General features: G+C 39.1%; 1 protein-coding gene across 8 annotated transcripts in view; it reads left to right on the top strand.

Annotated features, from left to right (window-relative positions):
- The window catches only part of MID1 (midline 1), a 673077-nt gene that overhangs the window by 623225 nt on the left and 29852 nt on the right, over nucleotides 1-20000 (top strand). For all 8 annotated transcript variants that reach the window (XM_063634953.1, XM_055266923.1, XM_055266925.2 and 5 more), the window contains 3 exons: nucleotides 6105-6253; nucleotides 13960-14087; nucleotides 18870-19013. In XM_063634953.1, coding sequence (XP_063491023.1) covers nucleotides 6105-6253; nucleotides 13960-14087; nucleotides 18870-19013 — 421 coding nt within the window. The remainder of the gene's footprint in view (nucleotides 1-6104; nucleotides 6254-13959; nucleotides 14088-18869; nucleotides 19014-20000) is intronic.

The raw sequence follows: 20000 nt of genomic DNA, 5'->3' as shown, positions 1-20000 counted from the left end.
GTCTGCCTTCCCCAGCCCACTGACTCAAGTGTTAATGTCCTTTGGCGACACCCTCACAGACACACCCAGGATCAATACTTGCATCCTTCAATCCAATCAAGTTGGCACTCAGTATTAACCATCACAGATGGTAAATAAGCACATGAAAAGATGGTTCAGTATCATTAGTCATTAATGAAATGCAAAATAAATTTCGATGAGATACTGCTTCCTACCTACTAGAATAATTAAAATTCAAAAGATGGCACATACCAAGTGTTGGCAAGAATGTGAAGGAACTAGAGCTCTCACAAACTGCTGGTGGTGGGAATTAAAGTAGTATACGCTGGAAAGCTGGCAGTTTCTTAAGTAAGCATACACTTACCATATGATCCAGCCATTTAGGTATTTACCAAGAGAAAGGAAAGCTATGCCCATACAAAACTTGTAGGTGAGACTGGGCACGGTGGCTCACACCTGTAATCCCAGCACTTTGGGAGGCCGAGGCAGGTGGATTGCTTTGAGCTCAGGAGTTTGAGACCAGCCTAGGCAACATGGTGAAACCCTGTCTCTACAAAAAATGCAAAAATTAGCCAGGTGTTGGTGGCTCACTCCTGTAATCCCAGCTGCACAGGAGGCTGAGGCTGGAGAATCGCCTGAGCCCAAGAAGCAGAGGTTGCAGTGAGCTGAAATGGTGCCACTATACTCCAGCCTGGGTGATAGAGTTAGACCCTATCAAAAAAAAAAAAAAAAAAAAAAAAAAAAAAAAAAAGACCTGTAGGTGAAATTTCGTGTTAATTTTACTTGTAATAGCCCCAAACTGGAAATGGCCCAAATGTTCACCCAGATGAATGGGTAAACAATTCGTGTCATAATCATACAATGAAATACTCTTTGGCAATAAAAAGGAATGAACTAGTTACCCTAGTTACAATGCAACAACATGGATGGATCTCAGTATAATTAGGGTGCATGAAAGAAATCAGACAGAAAGTAGTATATTCTGTATGAGTAGATTCATATGAAATTCAAGAAACGGCACTTTCTACTAATCTACAGTGACAAAAAGCAAATCAATGAGTGCTTTTAGGGATGAGATGACAGGAAAGGATGGGCACAGTTAATTACAAAGGGGCAGGAGGAAATTGTGGGGCATGATATATATGTTTATTATCTTGACTGTGGTGACTGTTTCATGGGTGCATACATATTTGAAAAATTATCAAATTTGCACTTTAAGTATGTACTGTTTATGATATGTAAATTCTATCTCAATTCAGCTGTTTATTACACATATAAATTGTGTATTATATAATGAAAAAGTCTTCAGAAATTAAAATTAATGAACTAGGGTGATATGTATTAGCATGGACAAATCACAAAAACAGAAGCAAGTTTTATAATTATTTGTATGTAATGATAAGCATTATATAAAATTTAATAAACTACCAAAAAATCCCATACATTGTTTAGGTATGTGTACATAAACATGTTTGGGAGTGATCAGCTCTAAATTCAAGAGGGTCTTTTCTTCTGGAGAGAGACATGAGATTATAAAGTGCCACACAGGGTCTTTAATGCTATCAATAATATTTTACCACCAGGTGTGGTGGCTCACGCCTATAATCCCAGCACTTTGGGATGCCAAGGCGAGAGGATCACTTGAGCCCAGGAGTTTGAGACCAGCCTGGGCAACATAGTGGTTCCCCATCACTACAAAAAATAAAAATGAAAATAAAAATTAGCCAGGTGTAGTGGCATGTGCCTGTGGTCTCAGTTAGTTAGGAGGCTGAGGTGGGAGGATTGCTTGAGCCTGGAAGGTCAAAGCTGCAGTGATCCGTAATCATGCTACCACACTCCAGCCTGGGTGACAGAGCAAGACCCTGTCTCAAAAAAAATCTTTTTTTACTTCCTTTTGAAAACTCTGAAGCTCATATGATGAAAATACTGAGATTTTGTAAACCTGGTACTATGTACAGGACAGTTCACTATATTCTTAAATTTTTTGTATGTATGGAATGCTTCACTTTTTAAAAAGTATACATTTGCTCAGCAACATTATCTCAGAAGGCAATCTTAGAAAGCAGATGTTACTTGGGAAAGATGAGGGCCCCCACTCATTTTCTCTTGAGTTAGTACTTTGGCACATGACCAAGGACTAGTTGATTCCAAACCCTGAAACTCACAGTGACTCAAGTCCCTAGCCAGGGCATATTGTGTCAGAGGCCTGTTTTTAAGAGGAAGGGTGTGAATGCCAACCCGTGGAAATCTGAGGTGCCAGACAGGGAGGGCAAGTGTGGACTTGGGGTTCACTGGGGGACTTGGGTCCCTGCACCCCAGGGTGGCAGTGGCAACTGAGGGCATTGAGTCTAAAGAAGGGATGGTGGGGCCTTCTGACAAGCAATTGGAAGTGGGCAGGTAGAGCAAGAACCAGGCAGAATTGTGGAGACCACAAAAGTGAGTTTCATCAACTGCCTTATTTTGCCCCTTTCTATCTCTGACACTAGTCACTCAGCTGTCAAACTCACCTCAAATTCTGCAATCGATGAGGTCACCAAGCAGGTGATATTATTATGCATTAGTACCTACTGATGATTCCTGCTCTTGGACCATTGTACATTCTCTGAAACAAATTAACTCGACAGCCTTTATAGGTGGATGGACTGGAGAGTCTTAAGCCATGAGGCTCCCTGGGAAAGAATTTTCTTCTTTTTTTCAGTAGTTGGGGATAAGTTTCATGTCAACACACAAAGAGTTAACTCCAGATTGAGTTCATTCATTTAATGTTCAGACACGGAGATCTACGGTAGACTTCTGAAGGCCAAAGCTCAACAAAATAAGGGTCTCTTTTCTTCACTGCCTTTTATGTACACTAAATCTTAAAAGTTTAAGAAAATTAACTTGGACTAAATGTTGAGCTCTCCATGGCCTTAAAGAGATGGTGAGAACAGGCCTCATCTTCAGGATACTTGTGTGAATTGAGGATGCATTGTTTGGACCCAGTTGTTTTGGGGTGTGTATCCTACATACATGTAAAAAGCATTTATATAAAAATAAGTGTTTAAAATTCAAGCAAAATAAAGCGGCTTTTAAAAGAATGTGTAAGGTATAATAAACAGCAAATAAAATGATATAAACAGGCCTGTGTCCCTGCTAAAAGGAGATTCCAGCAGGCAAACTATTTCCATGACTAGTACGGAGTAAATTCCAAAAGTTACAATGTGGTAATCTCACTTCCCAAAGGAAAAATGAAGAGTTGACTGGAAAACATTTCCCCTGTAGCATCAAGGCAGACATATACAGAATCTTATGTGTCAGTATCTAATATGTTTTAAACATCAAATTTTATTCACCTTGTCAGCTTTTAAAAATAATGCATTAAAAAGTGTTGTCTAATGGAAAACTAAGTACTTCGCTCCATGCTGGGTGTCTCAGTTTGAAGTGCTGTGACAAGTAGGACAGTGTTTCAGAGTGTGCTGCAAATCAGGGCCATCTGACTATAATCATTTAAGCCAGGGGTCAGCAGACTTTTCTGTCAAGGGCCACATAACAAATATTTTAGGCTTTGCCATACGGTCTCTGTTGCAGCAACTCACTTCTGCACAACATTGTAGCAAGAAGGCAGCCATAGATTATGTGTAACCAATGAGTATGGCAGTGTGCCAATAAAGCTTTATTTACACAAACAGGCTGTATGCTGATTTGGCCCACAGATCACAGCCTATGAACACCTAACTTAGAGCAGTGTTTTTCTTTTTTCTTTTTTTTTACTGTAACCCACAGTAAGAAATACATATGACATCACAATACAGCGTGCATGCATGCACACACACAAAAGGTTTTACAAAACCCAACTTGCCTTTTCTACCAGGAATGCACTCTGCTATTTGCTTTTCTCCTCTTCTATTTGGTTTTTTAAAGGCTAGTCCTGACTGTCCTAATGATTCATCACCTGCAGGCTTAAAAACACTTGTTGCTTATTGAAATGCAAATTCCTCCTACTCTGCGAATTACAACTCCTTAACTCAAATATTGGAGAGTAGACCCAAACATCTACTGTTTTTCTTCAAAATGATCCCCAGCTGATTCTTTTACACACTAGGTTTGCAAAACTTAAATCAGGTGTATCAGATGAAATTGTACACTAACCTATAACTAAAATTAATGCCCAAAATTGTTCTCTGTAGAACATTCCAATATTTTCACAGGAGACTCTCATTTTGTCTTGCTTTAATTTTTGCATGATTTAGGGTTCTTTTATTCTTTTTCCTGTTATGTCACTTTTAATGTTCAATATCATGATAGAAAAAGAAAAGAAGAAACTGGAGTTCAAGCATCATCGCATTTGAAATGTGTGGTCTTTAATAGGCATATCTAAAGGATAAGTAGTTGTCAAGACGTTATTCTAAAGGAATATTTTGACCTTATTTTCTTTTGTTGGAATTGTATTAAACATCTGCAATTCTGCCATGTAATTTAAATGATTCTTTATGCTGTGTGATTAAATATTCCGTTCACTTGGTTTGTTCTATGGACTATAAATTCGTTTTCCTTCTGGAATTTTCCTTCCTCTGACAGTTTCTATGAACATGTTCTAATATCCTGCGCTGCACTGGATGCCTTCCTTAGCTTTGCCTCCAGATAGAATTATGCCAGAGGCTAAATTCTATTTGGTGTAAAATAAGTGTTATTTTATTCCACTAATGAATACAATTAATCCACTGGGGACAGTAACTATAATTGTAATGCATTAAGTCTTTTACCAGGCTCACAATCATATATTATTTGCCCTAAAGTTTTGACATTTCATTCTCTGACTCTTTCAGGAATTTTTCTCACCCTTGCCTGAAATCTTGTGCCTGCTGCCTCTAATTCAGTATGAATTTCCTTTGTTTGCTTATAGTACACACTTGGAATTGGATGTTCCTTAGAGGCCTCAAGTTCTGACATCTCTTTCCTTCCTTTTCTTAGATTAGAGTTATACAGGGATGATAATGACGACTTGGAGAAAGAAGGAATTTCTTAGAATTAGCAGGAATTCTGGAGAGAGCCTTGAGCCAGCCTTGTCTGTAAGACAGATTAACTGGCCTCCTCCGTACCCTTTCACCCAGGACCATTTTCCATTCCAGAATTATCATAAAGCCGGCCGAAACCTGTCCCTGGGTGTGTGGTTGGGGGCAGTAGGCACACGGCAATTCCAATTAGCTGTCTAATTTTAACTTGGCTTCTGGCCAGAGGACTTCATCTCACAGCACATTTCAAACACCAGAGCGAACGGTCAAGTGGGTTACCTTGGACTTATCTTGGCCTGCCCCGGAGGTTATGGTCAATTACGTTTGAGGGACATTTTCAAGCAAGACAGAATCAGGAATTGGAATGGAGGCTGTGAAGCAATCATGCGTTTTTATCCCAACTGGGAAATGCTTATCAAAATAGTTCCTAGTTATCAAGTAAGCACAAAGTGCCTGGAAATGACGTTCCCAGTGAGGGGAAATGGCCCAGCTGTGCTTTTTTTGGCTTTCTCTCATCTGCTCAACAGGAAAAATATTAATCAATGGGAAAAATGCTCCCTTTCTATTAATTTAACACATGAGTTTTAGGTAGTGTGGGAAATAGTAACACCTAATGCTTTTCATTCTCGATTTTATTACATGAATTGCAAAAAAAAAAACTTTTTAGAAAATGGCTTTCATTTAAACCATCGATTCACCACCTATAAAGATGTTTTATCTTCTTGATGAAAAGAAGATAAACCTGAGATAGAGAAAGTTCCAGGATTCCCTCAGTCTTGCAGTCATTGTGTGGAATAGTCCAGGGAAGAGGTCTGGTGACCCTTTGTAAGTTGCCACTGGGCAACACCTTTTTTTCCCATCAACAGGGAAGCAATTCACAATTCAGTGTTTCCTCATAAAACGAATTAGCAACGCTTCTCCAATGAGATAAAGAATATCTAAACCAGAGTCCCATAACGGAGCTTTCCATATTTTGATATATCTCTTTTTGATGCCTACTTTTTGAACTTTTATGGAAGGATAACACAACAAAATGAAGGATCCAGCCTGATGCCTATTCATTAAGGAAGACCACCCATGTAACCATCTCTCTCCATGCCTCTTTTGTTCAAGGTGATGAGGCTTCGCAAACTGGCTCAGCAGATTGCAAACTGCAAACAGTGCATTGAGCGGTCGGCATCACTCATCTCCCAAGCGGAACACTCTCTGAAGGAGAATGATCATGCGCGTTTCCTACAGACTGCTAAGAATATCACCGAGAGGTGAGTGCAGGGGCCCCTGGGAACTTCTCGGCTGCTAGGCTCTGGTATCTGCGGTGTGATTGGTTGGTCTTGCCCTCGCCTTGCTTTTATTTTCATTTTCAAGGCTCAGTACCAGAGAGAATAGAGGCTTCGAGCTGTTTTGTTCCAGCTAAAGATGCTTCCTTTTGACATGTGAAAGCCCTTTCAGTAACAGCCTGGAGTCTGGAGTTCAAGGCCTTTGAAACAAGAGTCCACCAGTTAGAAAGAATAAAATCAACCTGTTTTTGGACAAGGGGGAGCTTCTGGTGGCACAAAACCAGCATTTATTGTGACTCTCCGATGTGATGTTATCGTACACTTGATAACAAAGAGTCAAAATGAAGGCAAAAACATTAAAGGGAATCTTCCATCACAGGGCTCATCTATTTCTTTTAAAAGCACACATGTGTTGTTCTCTGTTAGGCCCATTTTCGTTTGGTTGAGGAGCTTGGCCTCACCTGAAAAGGTCAAGGCCAACTGCTGCAGGAGAGCAAGGACCAAACTGTCAACCTCATACGGCCTTCTTTTAAAATACTCTTTATTCTCAGGTCGGGAGCTTTAACGTGATGTTATCTGAATGGTTGGCTCAGCAGTAAACCTGGCAAGGATAAGTATTTCTTCAGCACACATGCTTGACTGGTATAAAAATTGCTCATCTTCACTGACACAAACACCTATAGCAATTCTAGTGGATCCAAAGAAAAGCACTAGCTGGGCACGGTGGCTCACACCTGTAATCCCAGCACTTTGGGAGGCCAAGGCGGGTGGATCACCTGAGGTCAGGAGTTCGAGACCAGCCTGACTAACATGGTGAAACCCGGTCCCTACTAAAAAAAAAAAAATACAAAAATTAGCTAGGCGTGGTGGCAGGCACCTGTAATCCCAGCTACTCGGGAGGCTGAGGCAGGAGAATGGCGTGAACCTGGGAGGTGGAGGTTGCAGTGAGCCGAGATCGTGCCACTGCACTTCAGCCTGGGCGACAGAGTGAGACTCTCTCTCCAAAAAAAATAAATAAATGAAAAAACAAAGAGAAGCACTAGGCTGGGCCAGGTACAGCCAATGCCACATAAATGACATCTCTCACTGATGATAATGGCCTTGACTTCATTCATTCTAATTTTCAGAGTCAACTGCCCTTTATCCAAAGCAATAATAGAATCCTATCTCTAGAAGACCCCAGAGAGCTCATCCATGCTGATCTTCATCCTAGAGCAGAGATCAGCAGACTGTTTCTATAAAGGATCATCAAGTAAATATTTTTTCCACTTTGCAGGTTGTAAGGTCTTGGTCACAGCTACTCAACTCTGCCATTGTAGCTAGCTGTAAAGCAGCCATAGATAATATAGAAACAAATGGGTGTGGCTGTGTGCCAATAAAACCATTACAAAAACAGGCAGTAGACCATATTTTGCCAACCCCTGGCCTAGGGAAAAAAAATACTCGCCATCTTATGACTCAAATGCATTCAAAGAAAGAGAAAGGAAACTAACATTTATTGAGTGCTTGCTTGTTTCGGAAACTTGTGTTAATTCTCAAAATATCGCATAGAGGAGGTAGTCATTGACATCTCCATTTTCACTCTTCTTAAAGAGTAATGTATGGTGTTTTTACAACTCTGGTCTACTATCCAACCAGCTTGACTGTATTATTTCTTATATTTGAGGAAAATTCCTTTTGTAGCTGATTAGATACTTATCTCTTCTAAAAGGCATGGATAACAGCTGGCTATCATCCCTGTTATGTACTTAAGATGCTCTCCTCCTTACTCTGAGAGGCCCATTTCTTTCCTCCTGACTCCTTGGTTCCAAATGTTTATTTTCCCTGGGCCATATCCAGTGGCCCAGTTTAAAGTTAAAAACTGCAAATAGCACTAATACTCCAGTGTACCCAGGACACTAGTAGATAGCGTTTACACTTAGGTCACGGTTTCCAACCGGAATCCAAGAGTACTTTTCTCCATCTGTGAACTTTGAGGTGTCCAGATGAAATGGCTATTATGAACTGCATTCTTCATCAATCCCTGAAGATTCGACCAAGTGTCACATGAGTAAATTCTTACCTAGTGACCAGAGATGATGTGACCCCATAACAGTTATTGCTGAAAGAAGATATGCATCTGAAGTATAGCACAGGTGTGGGAATGCCCACATACAATCTCCCTCAGTTCCAGTGGGACGTATCTGCTCCCATTCAGCTCTGTCTATAACAAGCCCAACTCATCAAGAGCAGGAACATGACTTTGATTTCTCTTTCTACAAAGAATGTGCTTCTGTCAGGTTTGAATTCACAGAGTCTGTAAAAATTTGCCAAGAGCCTTGTCTCTGTTTCTGCAATCCCCTCTCCTTCCATCACTATTTGTCAATCCCCTTGGCTAATTCCTGAGCCTTTCTATCCTTCCAGCAGCTAGGATATAGAAAAAGGATACTGGGCTTAGACTAGAAGTTGGCAGACCTGGGTTCCAATCCTAGCACTGCCACTTTTTAACTATGGGTCTTTGAGCTATTTTCTACTTAGAAAATTGGGTTCAGAAACAGTTTGCAGGTTCCTCGAAAATCCAAAAATTAAGCTGTCATATAATCCAGCAGTCCTACTGCTAGGTACATACCCAAAAGAAACGAAATCAGTATATAGAAGAGATATCTTCACTCCTGATATTGCAGCACTTTTACAATAGCTAAGATTTGGAAGCAACCTAAGTGTCCATCAACAGATGAATGAATAAAGAAAATGTGGTACATATACACAATGGAGTACTAGTCAACCATAAAAAAGGATGAGATCTAGTTATTTGCAACAACATGGATGGAACTGCAGATCATTAAGTGAACTAAGCCAGGCACAGAAAGACAAACATTGCATGCTGTCACTTATTTGTGGAATCTAAAAATCAAAACAATTGAACTCATGGACATAGAGAGTAGAAGGATGGTTACCAGAGGCTGGGAAATGTAGTAGGGGGTTGTGGGAGTGGGGGGTGGGTAGGGATGGTTAATGGGAAAAAAGAAAGAATGAATAAGACCTACTGTTTGGTAGCACAATAGGGTGACTATAGTCAATAACTTAATCGTATGTTTAAAAAAAAAAAAAACTTAAAAATGTAACTGGATTGTTTGTAACCCAAAGGATAAATGCTTGAGGGGATTGATACCTTATTCTCTGTGATGTGCTTATTTCACATTGCATGCCTGTATCAAAATATCTCATGTACTCCATAAATATATACACCTACTATGTACCCACAAAAGAATTGTTTTTACTAATAAAAAATTACTTAAAAAAATTGGTTTCAGAATAGCTGTCACTGTCGTGATAACATTGCTTTAAGTTCCTAAGAACAGATCATTAGCATTATAGCTACTCCATGAGTGTTAGTTGGATTTCTGTTTTCACGTTTCAACATGTCAGTCTAGCCCGCCTTGTGTGTCTTTTTTCCAATGCTACTCTCTGTCTACCTGCTCCTATTCATCAACCTGTCACTTAACATTCTTCTCTAGGACATGACTTCTTTTTTCTGTCTCCTATTGTGCCTGCCTTGGGCTTTGGCTCCTGTACACTTCCAAACAATCTTTATTCTTCAATTCAGGTGTGGAGCCCAGAACAAACTTTTAATCCTGCAGGCATTCTTGCAGTGAGACAGATGAGATTTTCTGCATTGTTAAGTGACTTAAAGTGGATATGTCCTCCTACAAGCTGAATCAAAACTGTAAATTTTTTTTTTTCATTTCAGAAACATCAAACAACTCCAAAAGGGGAGAGAGCCTCAAGCTTTACATTGTAGGAGATGCTTTTGCTTTGGAACCGATTGTTTGGCTCTGTGCTAATTGCTTAGTAATTATAGATAGCATTAACATTGGCTAATTTTGCTCATATACTCCAAGTAGGCAGGTACCCTAGCCACCTTGTTTTTACCATTATAGCCCCAGCACATTGCAAGCTGCCTGACATGAATGAATGAGTGAATGAATGAATGGATCCATAAATCTGTAAAATAGGACCAATTATTCCTACCTAAGATGGTTATTGTGGGGATAAAATGCAATAATGTAGTAAAAACATTAGCCTAGTTTCTGTCACAAGATGAACATGCAACAAATACTAGTTCTCTTCCTTCCCACTCACTAGATGAATGCAAATGTATAATGTACTATATTCTCAAGCTACACTAGTAGATAGGTCTTTGGTGTGATTGTATATGCACCTTTATAGCATTATGTTAAATAAGCAAAGCTATTCACTAAGTCCAGGCATAAGAAAGTTGGTCTGCTTATGAAGAATCTAGAATTAAAATCACTTGTAGCAGTAACTTTTCTGTATCAAGAAGGTGATAAAAAGGAAATTCCCTCTGAATAGTACCTATTGTTCAAAGCACCTGGGAGGTTCTCAGACTCCTCAAGGTGATCCTTCTGTTCCTCACTACAATAGGCAGTTCAGGGATCTTTTCCAGAATACAAAGCCAAGAACTCCAGTTGTCAATTCTGAAAAGATGTTGCTTGGTTCTAAGAATTAGAGCATATCTGATAAGTGGTTTTGGAAGTGTGTCTGCAGGGTGTTCATGGGCATTAAGATAACTGCACGTTTTCAAGACCAAATGTGCTTGGCAATTCCTGGGCTGACCAAAGTAAACCTATCTTGTTACTGTGAGGCCTCACTGGGTTTTACTTTGGTGATGCACATTGTTTGGCAGAAGCCTTGTGAGCAGCATAGCTCTAGACACGTCCACCTTCTGGAAAACTGGCCCCATGTGTCCCAGACATGGCCGTAAACCAAGAAGTTGAGAAAGTGGCATAGCACTAACAGCCCTAGTGGATTTTGGCAACTTATCCAAAAGGCCAGAAGATGGGCAATAAGGATTTGGGAAATAAAAACATGGCCTAAAATGTTGAATTTGGCAGATTTCCCCTTGCCTGTCACTCCAATTAGGAATTTGAAGTTGTAGCCAAAGATAAGTATCTTTCCTTCCATCAAAAAACAAATGTGTAGATGTTAAAAGCTGCAGTAATCTCCACTGATTCTTGCTGTCAGCCTTTGCCTCCCAGGCTAGGAACTTTGATCCTTTTGGTTCCCATGTAACAAAGTTCCTACCATCAAGATGGTAGACATTATTAACAGTGTCACTCGATTTAAAATGTTTTGTTTAATTGTTTATAGACCATGGAACCAGGAGAAACTTGGGAACAAAATCTATTTTGGATGAGCCTGAATAAAGAGGTTTCCGCCAGTGGGCAGGGAAACTGCTAGAGCCAGGGAAATGCAATTGCAAGTTTGGTGCTTGTTTCCCAGTAGCTCAGAACAGTTCTCCCTGCCAGACATTATGACAGAGAATTAATTGGTGTTTCACTTTGCAATATCTTTTAAGAGTTCAAATGGCACCTTAGCATTTCTCTTAACTTTTCTGCATCGATACATATATTCTGGGCTCTTTGGTGTGTAGCATAGTTTAAGGGCTTCATAAATATTTGTTGAGAATAATCCTAGGACCTCTATGAAGTTTAAGGACTTTTTGTGTTCATGGGTCATAAGGAAAGCATTTTTAAAGTATAACTTGACCATCAATCAAAAATGCCTAGCAACCATCTCCATATCCATCAGTCTAAATTAGCAGCTGTTGGTAACAATAATTAGCCCAATCCCCCAGGGTGCAATATTTAGTCAACAAAAGCACTCAACTCTGCTATTCACTACTTCTTGGTGAAAGGGTCAGGAGATGCAGTTAGATTCTCTACCCTCATTCAAACACTTGAAACTCTTGTTTCCAGAGCTTATACCTCTTCACTTGCATCTTTCAATCCCGGTATCGTTACATTTATGACATCGTTGATTAGCCTCTCTCCTTCCCTCCTGTACAACACTGAAAATCTGCCAGAAATATAACTATAGAAACTGTTTCTACGAATTTTGAGCATTTTACATGTATATTCTTTTTTAGATGGGTGAAATTTACACAACATAAAATTAACCATTTTAAGGCTGGGTGTGGTGGCTCATACCTGTAATCCCAGCACTTTGGGAGGCCAAGGCCTCCCAAAGGGTGATCGCTTGGGCCCAGGAGTTCAAGACCAACCTGGGCAACATAGTGAGACTCTGCTTCTAAATGCATGATTCAGTGGCATTTAGAACATTCACATTGTTGCGTAGCCACCACCTCTATCAAGTTCCAAAACACTTCCATCATACCAAAAGTAAGCCTTATACTCATTAAGCAGTTACTCCCCATCTCCCCTCCCCTCTTAGCCCCTAGCAGCCATCAGTCTACTCCCTGTCTTTATGAAGTTTTGCCTTTTTTGGACATTTCATATAAATGGATCATACAATACGTGGCCTTTTTGATAGCTTCTTTCACAGAGCATAATGTTTTTAGGCTTTATCCACATTGTAGCATGTGTCAGTGTTTCATCCCTTTTTATGACTGAATAATATTCCGTTGTATAGATATACCCACAGATGTAATTTTTAGAGCCAAGATATATTACATTTGTAAATCCAAAGCTTTAAGAGCCATTAAGAGACTCAAAAGGACATCATATAACCCTTGGAGTAACTGGCCTGAAATTTTTCTAGATGAAATAGAAAAGTACAGATCTGAAATTCTCCTCCTTGCTGCTGCCAGCTAGCTTTGTGGCCTCGTGTAAATGAGCATCAATTTTCTTAATTAGAAAATAAGTAACTAGATTTAGTACTAAATTGTTTCAAGGTTGTTTCTTTGCTCAAAAATTCCCAGCATCCTACGCAGTACTCCGCATATAATAGCTCTTAAGAGTGTTGTTTATGGAACTTAACGAAATACCAAACTCAACAAGATTACTAGTCCAGCATCATTTGATATGCTCAGAAATGGTATGCTTCATGCCACAATTCTCTTGTTTTTAAGAGAATCACTTGCATTTTTGAATCAAAGTGTTCATTATTAATAACTGAACCTTCCAAATCAACCTGAGAGTACATAGAAGGAGATTGAGACACACCAGTGCCTTGCTTTTTAGTTTGTACATGAGAACTCTAACCAGAAAACCTAAATGAAGAAGAGAAATAGAGTATCCACTGGGGGAATTTGTGAGGAAGCTCATGAATATTTTCCACAGCATCTGCTGGGAATATGGTACAAGAAAATGAATACAAAGAGAAAGAAAATGAGCCAGACAAAAAACTCCCTTTTTAACGTTTATTTTAGAGAGAGGCTAGTAATTGATTAAACTAATCCAATATCTGGAAACATTCTTTTTTAATATTCACTTTGCCTTTTATGCAGTTTGAAATTTTGGAGACTCTCCTTTGAAGTGGAGCAGGGTTGTGTCTGAAAGGAACAAACAGTTTCCCAGACAGATGTGTGAAGAAATGCCTGGAGCTACGCGCTTCTTGCTGGGGTTAGATGTGACCAGGCCAGATTGTTAAATACACAGCAACATGAAATATGAATATTCTTTTGCTTTCACAGGGAATTTTTTTTCCCGATAGTAAAAAGGAAGAGGGCAAGCCATTCTGTTGTTTTCTCCAATTCCTTCACTTTTTTTTAAAGCTTGCATTCATTTGTTTTATGTTACTGTGTTGTGACATTTTGAGATGCCTCTTAAAACTCATGTGTAAAAAAGCACTTTTTAAGAGATATTTCTTTTCCTTTTTTTTTCATTTCTATGCAGTGATGTTGAAAGTCATCTTGACATTTCTAAAACATTGTTTTGTTTGCATTACAGAGTCTCCATGGCAACTGCATCCTCCCAGGTTCTAATTCCTGAAATCAACCTCAATGACACATTTGACACCTTTGCCTTAGATTTTTCCCGAGAGAAGAAACTGCTAGAATGTCTGGATTACCTTACAGGTATTGTCTTTTATGTTCTCTTTAATATTGTGCACATTTAGTGATATAAACACTTTGCCACCAGATCAGTTATTCCCCAATATCCAGAGGAATGGGCTTTTGACCTAGGAATGGCACTAATATTTCCAAAAACAATTTCTGTGCATTGCCCTTTGTTTTTAATCAAAACAACACAGCCCATTACTAAACTGGGGACAGAAGAAAAAGGCGAATCTCAATCATTAAAAGCATACTTACCACTGTTTCCCTCACTCTCAAGGTGTGGGTGCTAAAAATAGTATCTCTCTTTGGTATTTCTCATATCATAGTAGTAAGCAACTCACAATACATTAGCAGAGAAAAAATTGGCAGCTAACTGATTGGTTGTCTGTGCTGCTTCATCTCCTCGTATTTGTGATCTTGTTTTAATTTGCACAACATCGAGTTGAGGTAAAGCTTTATAATCCCCATTTTGCAAATGACAGAGATCAGCCGTCTTGCTGGAAATCAGATAACTAGGGAATGACAGAGTTAGAATTTGGCCGGGACCTGTACAAACTCCAAAAACTTCTGCTCTTTCTAGTAAAAGACTGAATTTTATCTTGGCAAAACGTCACCATGGCAAAGGTCACAAATTTACATTGGAATTCCTAGTGCTGTGTTTCAGTGTGCTTCCTGGTCGGTGTTTTGTTTTGTTTTGTTTCTCCCTTGGTTGAGCTTAAAAAACAAAAACAACAACAAAACAACAAAAACCTCAGGCCACTCCTATTCCTAAGCATGCTTCTAAACTTTTCTTTGCTGTCAACTTCTAAAGCAGGAACTGAGAACATTCACTGGTAGAACTTGGACTGTTTAGACAACCTTATTTGTGTTAGCCAAAGCCACCAGTGCCTGTGACTTCAGGAAAGCACAGTGTACACAGTGAAGCCAGATGTGCGCTGCACTTAAGACATACAGCCTTCAAGAGACCACATCTCTAACTTAGCGTGACATGAGCTTCTCAGTTCCAATTTTGTGTGTACATGTTTGTGAGAAAGCGATTGAACAAGGTGGAGCAGGAGAAAGGGAACATTGTGTGATGTTTGTTTTTACAGTCTGTGGATAGAAGGCCAGGAGTTCTATATTCAGGGAGCATTGTACCCAGAAGATGAGCATTTTTTCTTTGCAAGGACCCAATGTGCTGTTTTTAGCCTTTCTGCATTGTCAAGCAAGGCAGGCATTCCACAAACTTCTTATCTTATGTAAGTCTCTCTTTCAAACATACCACTCCTATTAAGGAAGAAAGAAATTGACTAAAAAAGCATTTACCGTACGGAACTAAACTTGGTTTCAAATACTTGTGTACATAATGCCCTCCTATTTAAGCTTTTAACTCTGAGATTTATTTAAACTGACACTATCCAATAAAACTTTCTTTAATGATAGATATGTTCTATATCTGTACTATCCAGTGTTAGCTGCATCACACATGGGGCTATTGAAAACTCGAAATGTGGCTAGTGAATTTTTACTTTTATTTAACTTCAACTAAATTTAATTGAAATTTAAACCACCACATGGAGCTCGTGGCTATGGTATTGAACAGTGCAGGTCTAGACTACTCCAGCTAAGCTGTTTTTCACAATGGCATCCTGTTAAAAATCTCCTTTTTCTTATATCATTTGGGAATGAGTTTAGTTGCAAGCAACAAAAAATCCAACTAGCAAGTGAATAAAACCATCATGGAGTGTTTGTATTACAGTCACAGAAGAGAAGCCTGTGTTCTAGGGCTGGGCAGTGGTTCAGTGATGACCTCAGACCCCAGGCTCTTTCTTTTTTCCTCCTCTGCCGCCTTCATTGTGTTGCCTTTTTGCCACGTGATCACAACATGACTACTCCACCTCCGAGTGTTATGCTCAAGCTCAAGGCAAAAAGAAAGGGGTGGAGGGGAAACGATGGACAAAATGCTCTGCCAACGAAGTTTGTTTATCAGAAAAACGAAAAGCTTGATCAGAAGACCCACCTAGCAAACTTCCACTTACGTCTGGTGGGCTGTATCTGTGTTACAAGGTCATGTCCAAGGACAGAAAAGACTAGAAAATTAAGTATTTGCCTAGGCACATGGCCATTCTGCCCAGAATCAGTCTTATTGACAAGAATGTGCCCTTGCCATTTCCCGATAATTATTTCATAGTATTTCAACAACATATGCCCATTTTAATCTCTATAGGAAGCAAAAGTATTGATTAAAGGGGAAATTGTGAAAGTAGTTTAGACTGAATTGTAACGTACACCATATTTCATCCCGATGGCTGTTTATTTCAAACTAAAGGCCATATGGGGTACCTGCTATTATGTCTTCTGAGCTGTCAACCCCAAATACAAATTCAGTCCATTTCTAGACATAACATCGATCCTGACCATAACATATGATGCTTGGCTGATACTGCCAAGTCCAAATAGTTTATGACATTTGTAAGCAGGAAATGAAGTGTTTGTGGAGTATCAGCCCACCATTCCTTGGGTGGTGTTTGTGACAGAGACAAGAAAATAACACTTCTGGTACTGATTCCATGACTATTGAAATTGGCAGCATGCTGCTGTTCTCATTTACACTAAATTGAGTATTGACTTCTCAGGACAAACTCATTGGGTTTGCAGTCAAAATAAGGTTAGCCTGTCTCATTGTAAAAACAAGATTTTTTTTTTTTCTTATGACGTGCCTCTAAGTGTTATGTCAAGTTAATAACCCGTAGAGGTGACAGTTTCTTCCTGATTATGGCTACTACCTTGTGTCTCACAGCTACTTGCCTATTTTGAACATACGTTTTCTTTCTATGTAATCGTATATTGCAATGTAGAAAGAACAAAATTTTTCTACAATGGTTGATGGAGAAATAATTCAATGAACTGTTTAAATTGTGAGAGAGTAAGTATGTCTTCACTGGTCCATGCAGGAGTGATCCCACACCAACAGGGACCACACAGACAATAATAAGCACATTTTACGATGCAGCTGGACCTCCTCCATGGAATGCATATCCTGATTGGTGTCACTGATTCATGCACATCCAAGTCATACCACATGACACTAAATCTCACATGTGAGTACTTCAGGAGACAGATGTACAAATACATATTCAAGAAAGAATGCTTTAAAGGTTATGTAGAACCCTTCTGTCTTAATGCACAATTTAATGTCATGCCTGTCACGTTGGAGGTGCTCAACAATGTTTCTGGAATTCAGAACCAATAGATAAAGCTAAGCTAATTGACTTAATACCGTAGACTTGCTTCTGTGATACTTGTCCTAGAGGTATATTCAAAAAGCAAAGTGAAGACTACTAAGGCAGAGTTTAAATTTACAGTTTTTATAAACTTTTCTTCCTCTTTGGGTTTGCTTAGGACTCATCAGTTCTAATCATAATTTAGAGCAGGACAGACCTCTGAAAGAGTATAAGCAAAGGTTGCTCTTAGTTTGTAGAGTACAGATATGTTTCTCTTTTTGAAATTCGATTCTAGTGGATAGAAGAGTGGAAGTAAAGGCCCTGGATCAATTCTCTAAACCAGAGGTCAGCAAACTTTGACTGCAAACCACCAGATAGTAGACACTTTAGGCTTTGCAGTCCATATGGCCACAACTACTCAACTTTGCTGTTGCTCCAAAGCAGCCATAGACAATACGTAAATGAATGAATCTGGCTGTGTTCCAATAAAACTTTATTTACAAAAACAGGCAGTGGGCCAGACTTGGCCCACAGTCACAGTTTGCCAACCCCTCCCTCTAAAATATTGTTTACGATGCAAAGCACTCATTTTCTCATATTTTCCTTGCTCACATACTCTTCTCATAAAACCAGTTACTGAAATCAATTCAGTAGAAGTCATTTTAAACTCATTATTTTGGTAGGACTTAGACTTCTCTGCTCCAGAATGTGTTAAAGAAATAAAACAGCAGCCTTCTACAATGATAAATTAACCAAATGCCAAAAAAAAGTTTTTTCCTTGGGGAAGGAAAATGTACCTTTTAGATATGATTAACTATTAATCATGGTCTTCTGAATGTGAAATATCACATGAGTTGAGAAATGAGAAGAAAATAGGGCTGGACTAATAAGTTCTTTTTTGATATAAGTCATCAAAACATCTAATGAAAGAAAAATTCAAACAATTATGTGGCTGATTTTTTGTAGGATAACAAACATAAGTATTTTTTCAATTGGGTGCCTAAATATATAAGTATCTGGCACCACGTATTAATAGGTCAGGGGTTGGTGAACTTTGGGTTGCAGCCCAAATCTGACCCTCCACCTATATTTGTAAATAAAGTTTTATTGGAACCTGGCCATGCCCACATATATAAGTTGTGACTGTTTTCATGCTACAATGGCAGAGTTGACTAGTTGCAACAGAGACCGTATGGCCCACAAAGCTGGAAACATTTACTACCAAGGCCTTTACTGAAAAAGTTAGCCAACCTCCCAAAGTGAATGCAACTATGAAACTTTATCTGGTTTACTTTTTATTTGACAAGTTTTCCTTCATGCACAAGAAAGTATTATTTGTTTAACCTCCCAAACATACTCTCATGATCTCATGATAAACACAGAAAGTCTATACTGGCTGACTCTAGTCACACTCCTTATTAAAAACAAAAGCAATAACCAGCCAATCAAATATTCTTTAGATTGGGGTCACCATCTCTAGGATAGTAGTCCTGATGGACCTATTGAGAAAGACCTGCTTAACTGTCAAACATCTCCTCCGAAATGGTATCCCAGTTGTGTGTGCTTTTTCACTGATAAGCATTCTTGACCCCCACAGCTCCCAACCCTCCCACAATTAGAGAAGAGCTCTGCACAGCTTCGTATGACACCATCACTGTGCATTGGACCTCCGATGATGAGTTCAGTGTGGTCTCCTACGAGCTCCAGTACACCATATTCACCGGACAAGCCAACGTCGTTAGTGAGTATCTCATGGCCTATTTATTTCTGTCTTTGGTGGCTTTCTTCAGATTGATTGCATTCCTGAATTTAAACATCAAAGGAAGACAAGGAAGGAAAGAACACACAATATTTATTGACTTGTCTTTCTTGAACAAGAAAGTGATAGCACTCACTTGTACTATAGTAGTAAAAACAGCTGGCTAAATATTGATGAAAATTAATGACCTCTAGCAAACCACATGGATGTTAAGGGAAAGAAGCCAGAAACAAATATATATATATAGATACATAGATATATATATAGAAACAAATATATATATATAGATACATAGATATATATATAGAAACAAATATATATATATAGAAACAAATATATATATAGTATTAATCCACATATAGGTTCATAACTTAAAGATCAAAATAAACTATTTTGCTTCTAGAAGCACTCATAGGTGTTAAAACTATAAACCCTGGGCAACCTGGTGAAACCCCATCTCTACAAAAAATACAAAAAAAATACAAAAATTAGCGGAGTGTGGTGACACACACCTGTAGTCCCAACTACTCAGGAGGCTGAGGCAGGGGGATGGCTTGAGCCCAAGAAGCAGAGGTTGCAGTGGGCAGAGATCACACTACAGCACTCCAGCCTGGGCAACAGAGTGAGAATGCTGTCTCAAAAAAATAAATATAAAACGTCAGGATGATGGCTACCTCCAGGATTAAAGGGAAAATGGCACCACTGGAAAGAAATATACGGGGGTTCTTGGGGTTAATGGCAATTTCTAGGTGAAAGTTACATGCTTTAGTCATTTTATCATACATTTAGTTTTATGTACTTTCCTGAGTGTTACTTCACATATTTTAAAAGAAAGGATTTAATAAAATAAATAGCCGAAGAATGTTAAATACCTGGTCCCATTCAGAGAAGAGCTTGGGCCCATCACTTAAAATGTTAGTAACTGGCCCCACCTGGGAAGAATTTCCAACCTTACCTGAAACATTAGAG

The sequence above is a fragment of the Symphalangus syndactylus genome, chromosome X (genome assembly GCF_028878055.3).
Source record: "Symphalangus syndactylus isolate Jambi chromosome X, NHGRI_mSymSyn1-v2.1_pri, whole genome shotgun sequence".
Classification (NCBI taxonomy): domain Eukaryota; kingdom Metazoa; phylum Chordata; class Mammalia; order Primates; family Hylobatidae; genus Symphalangus; species Symphalangus syndactylus.
This window is presented reverse-complemented; position numbering and strand designations above follow the sequence as displayed.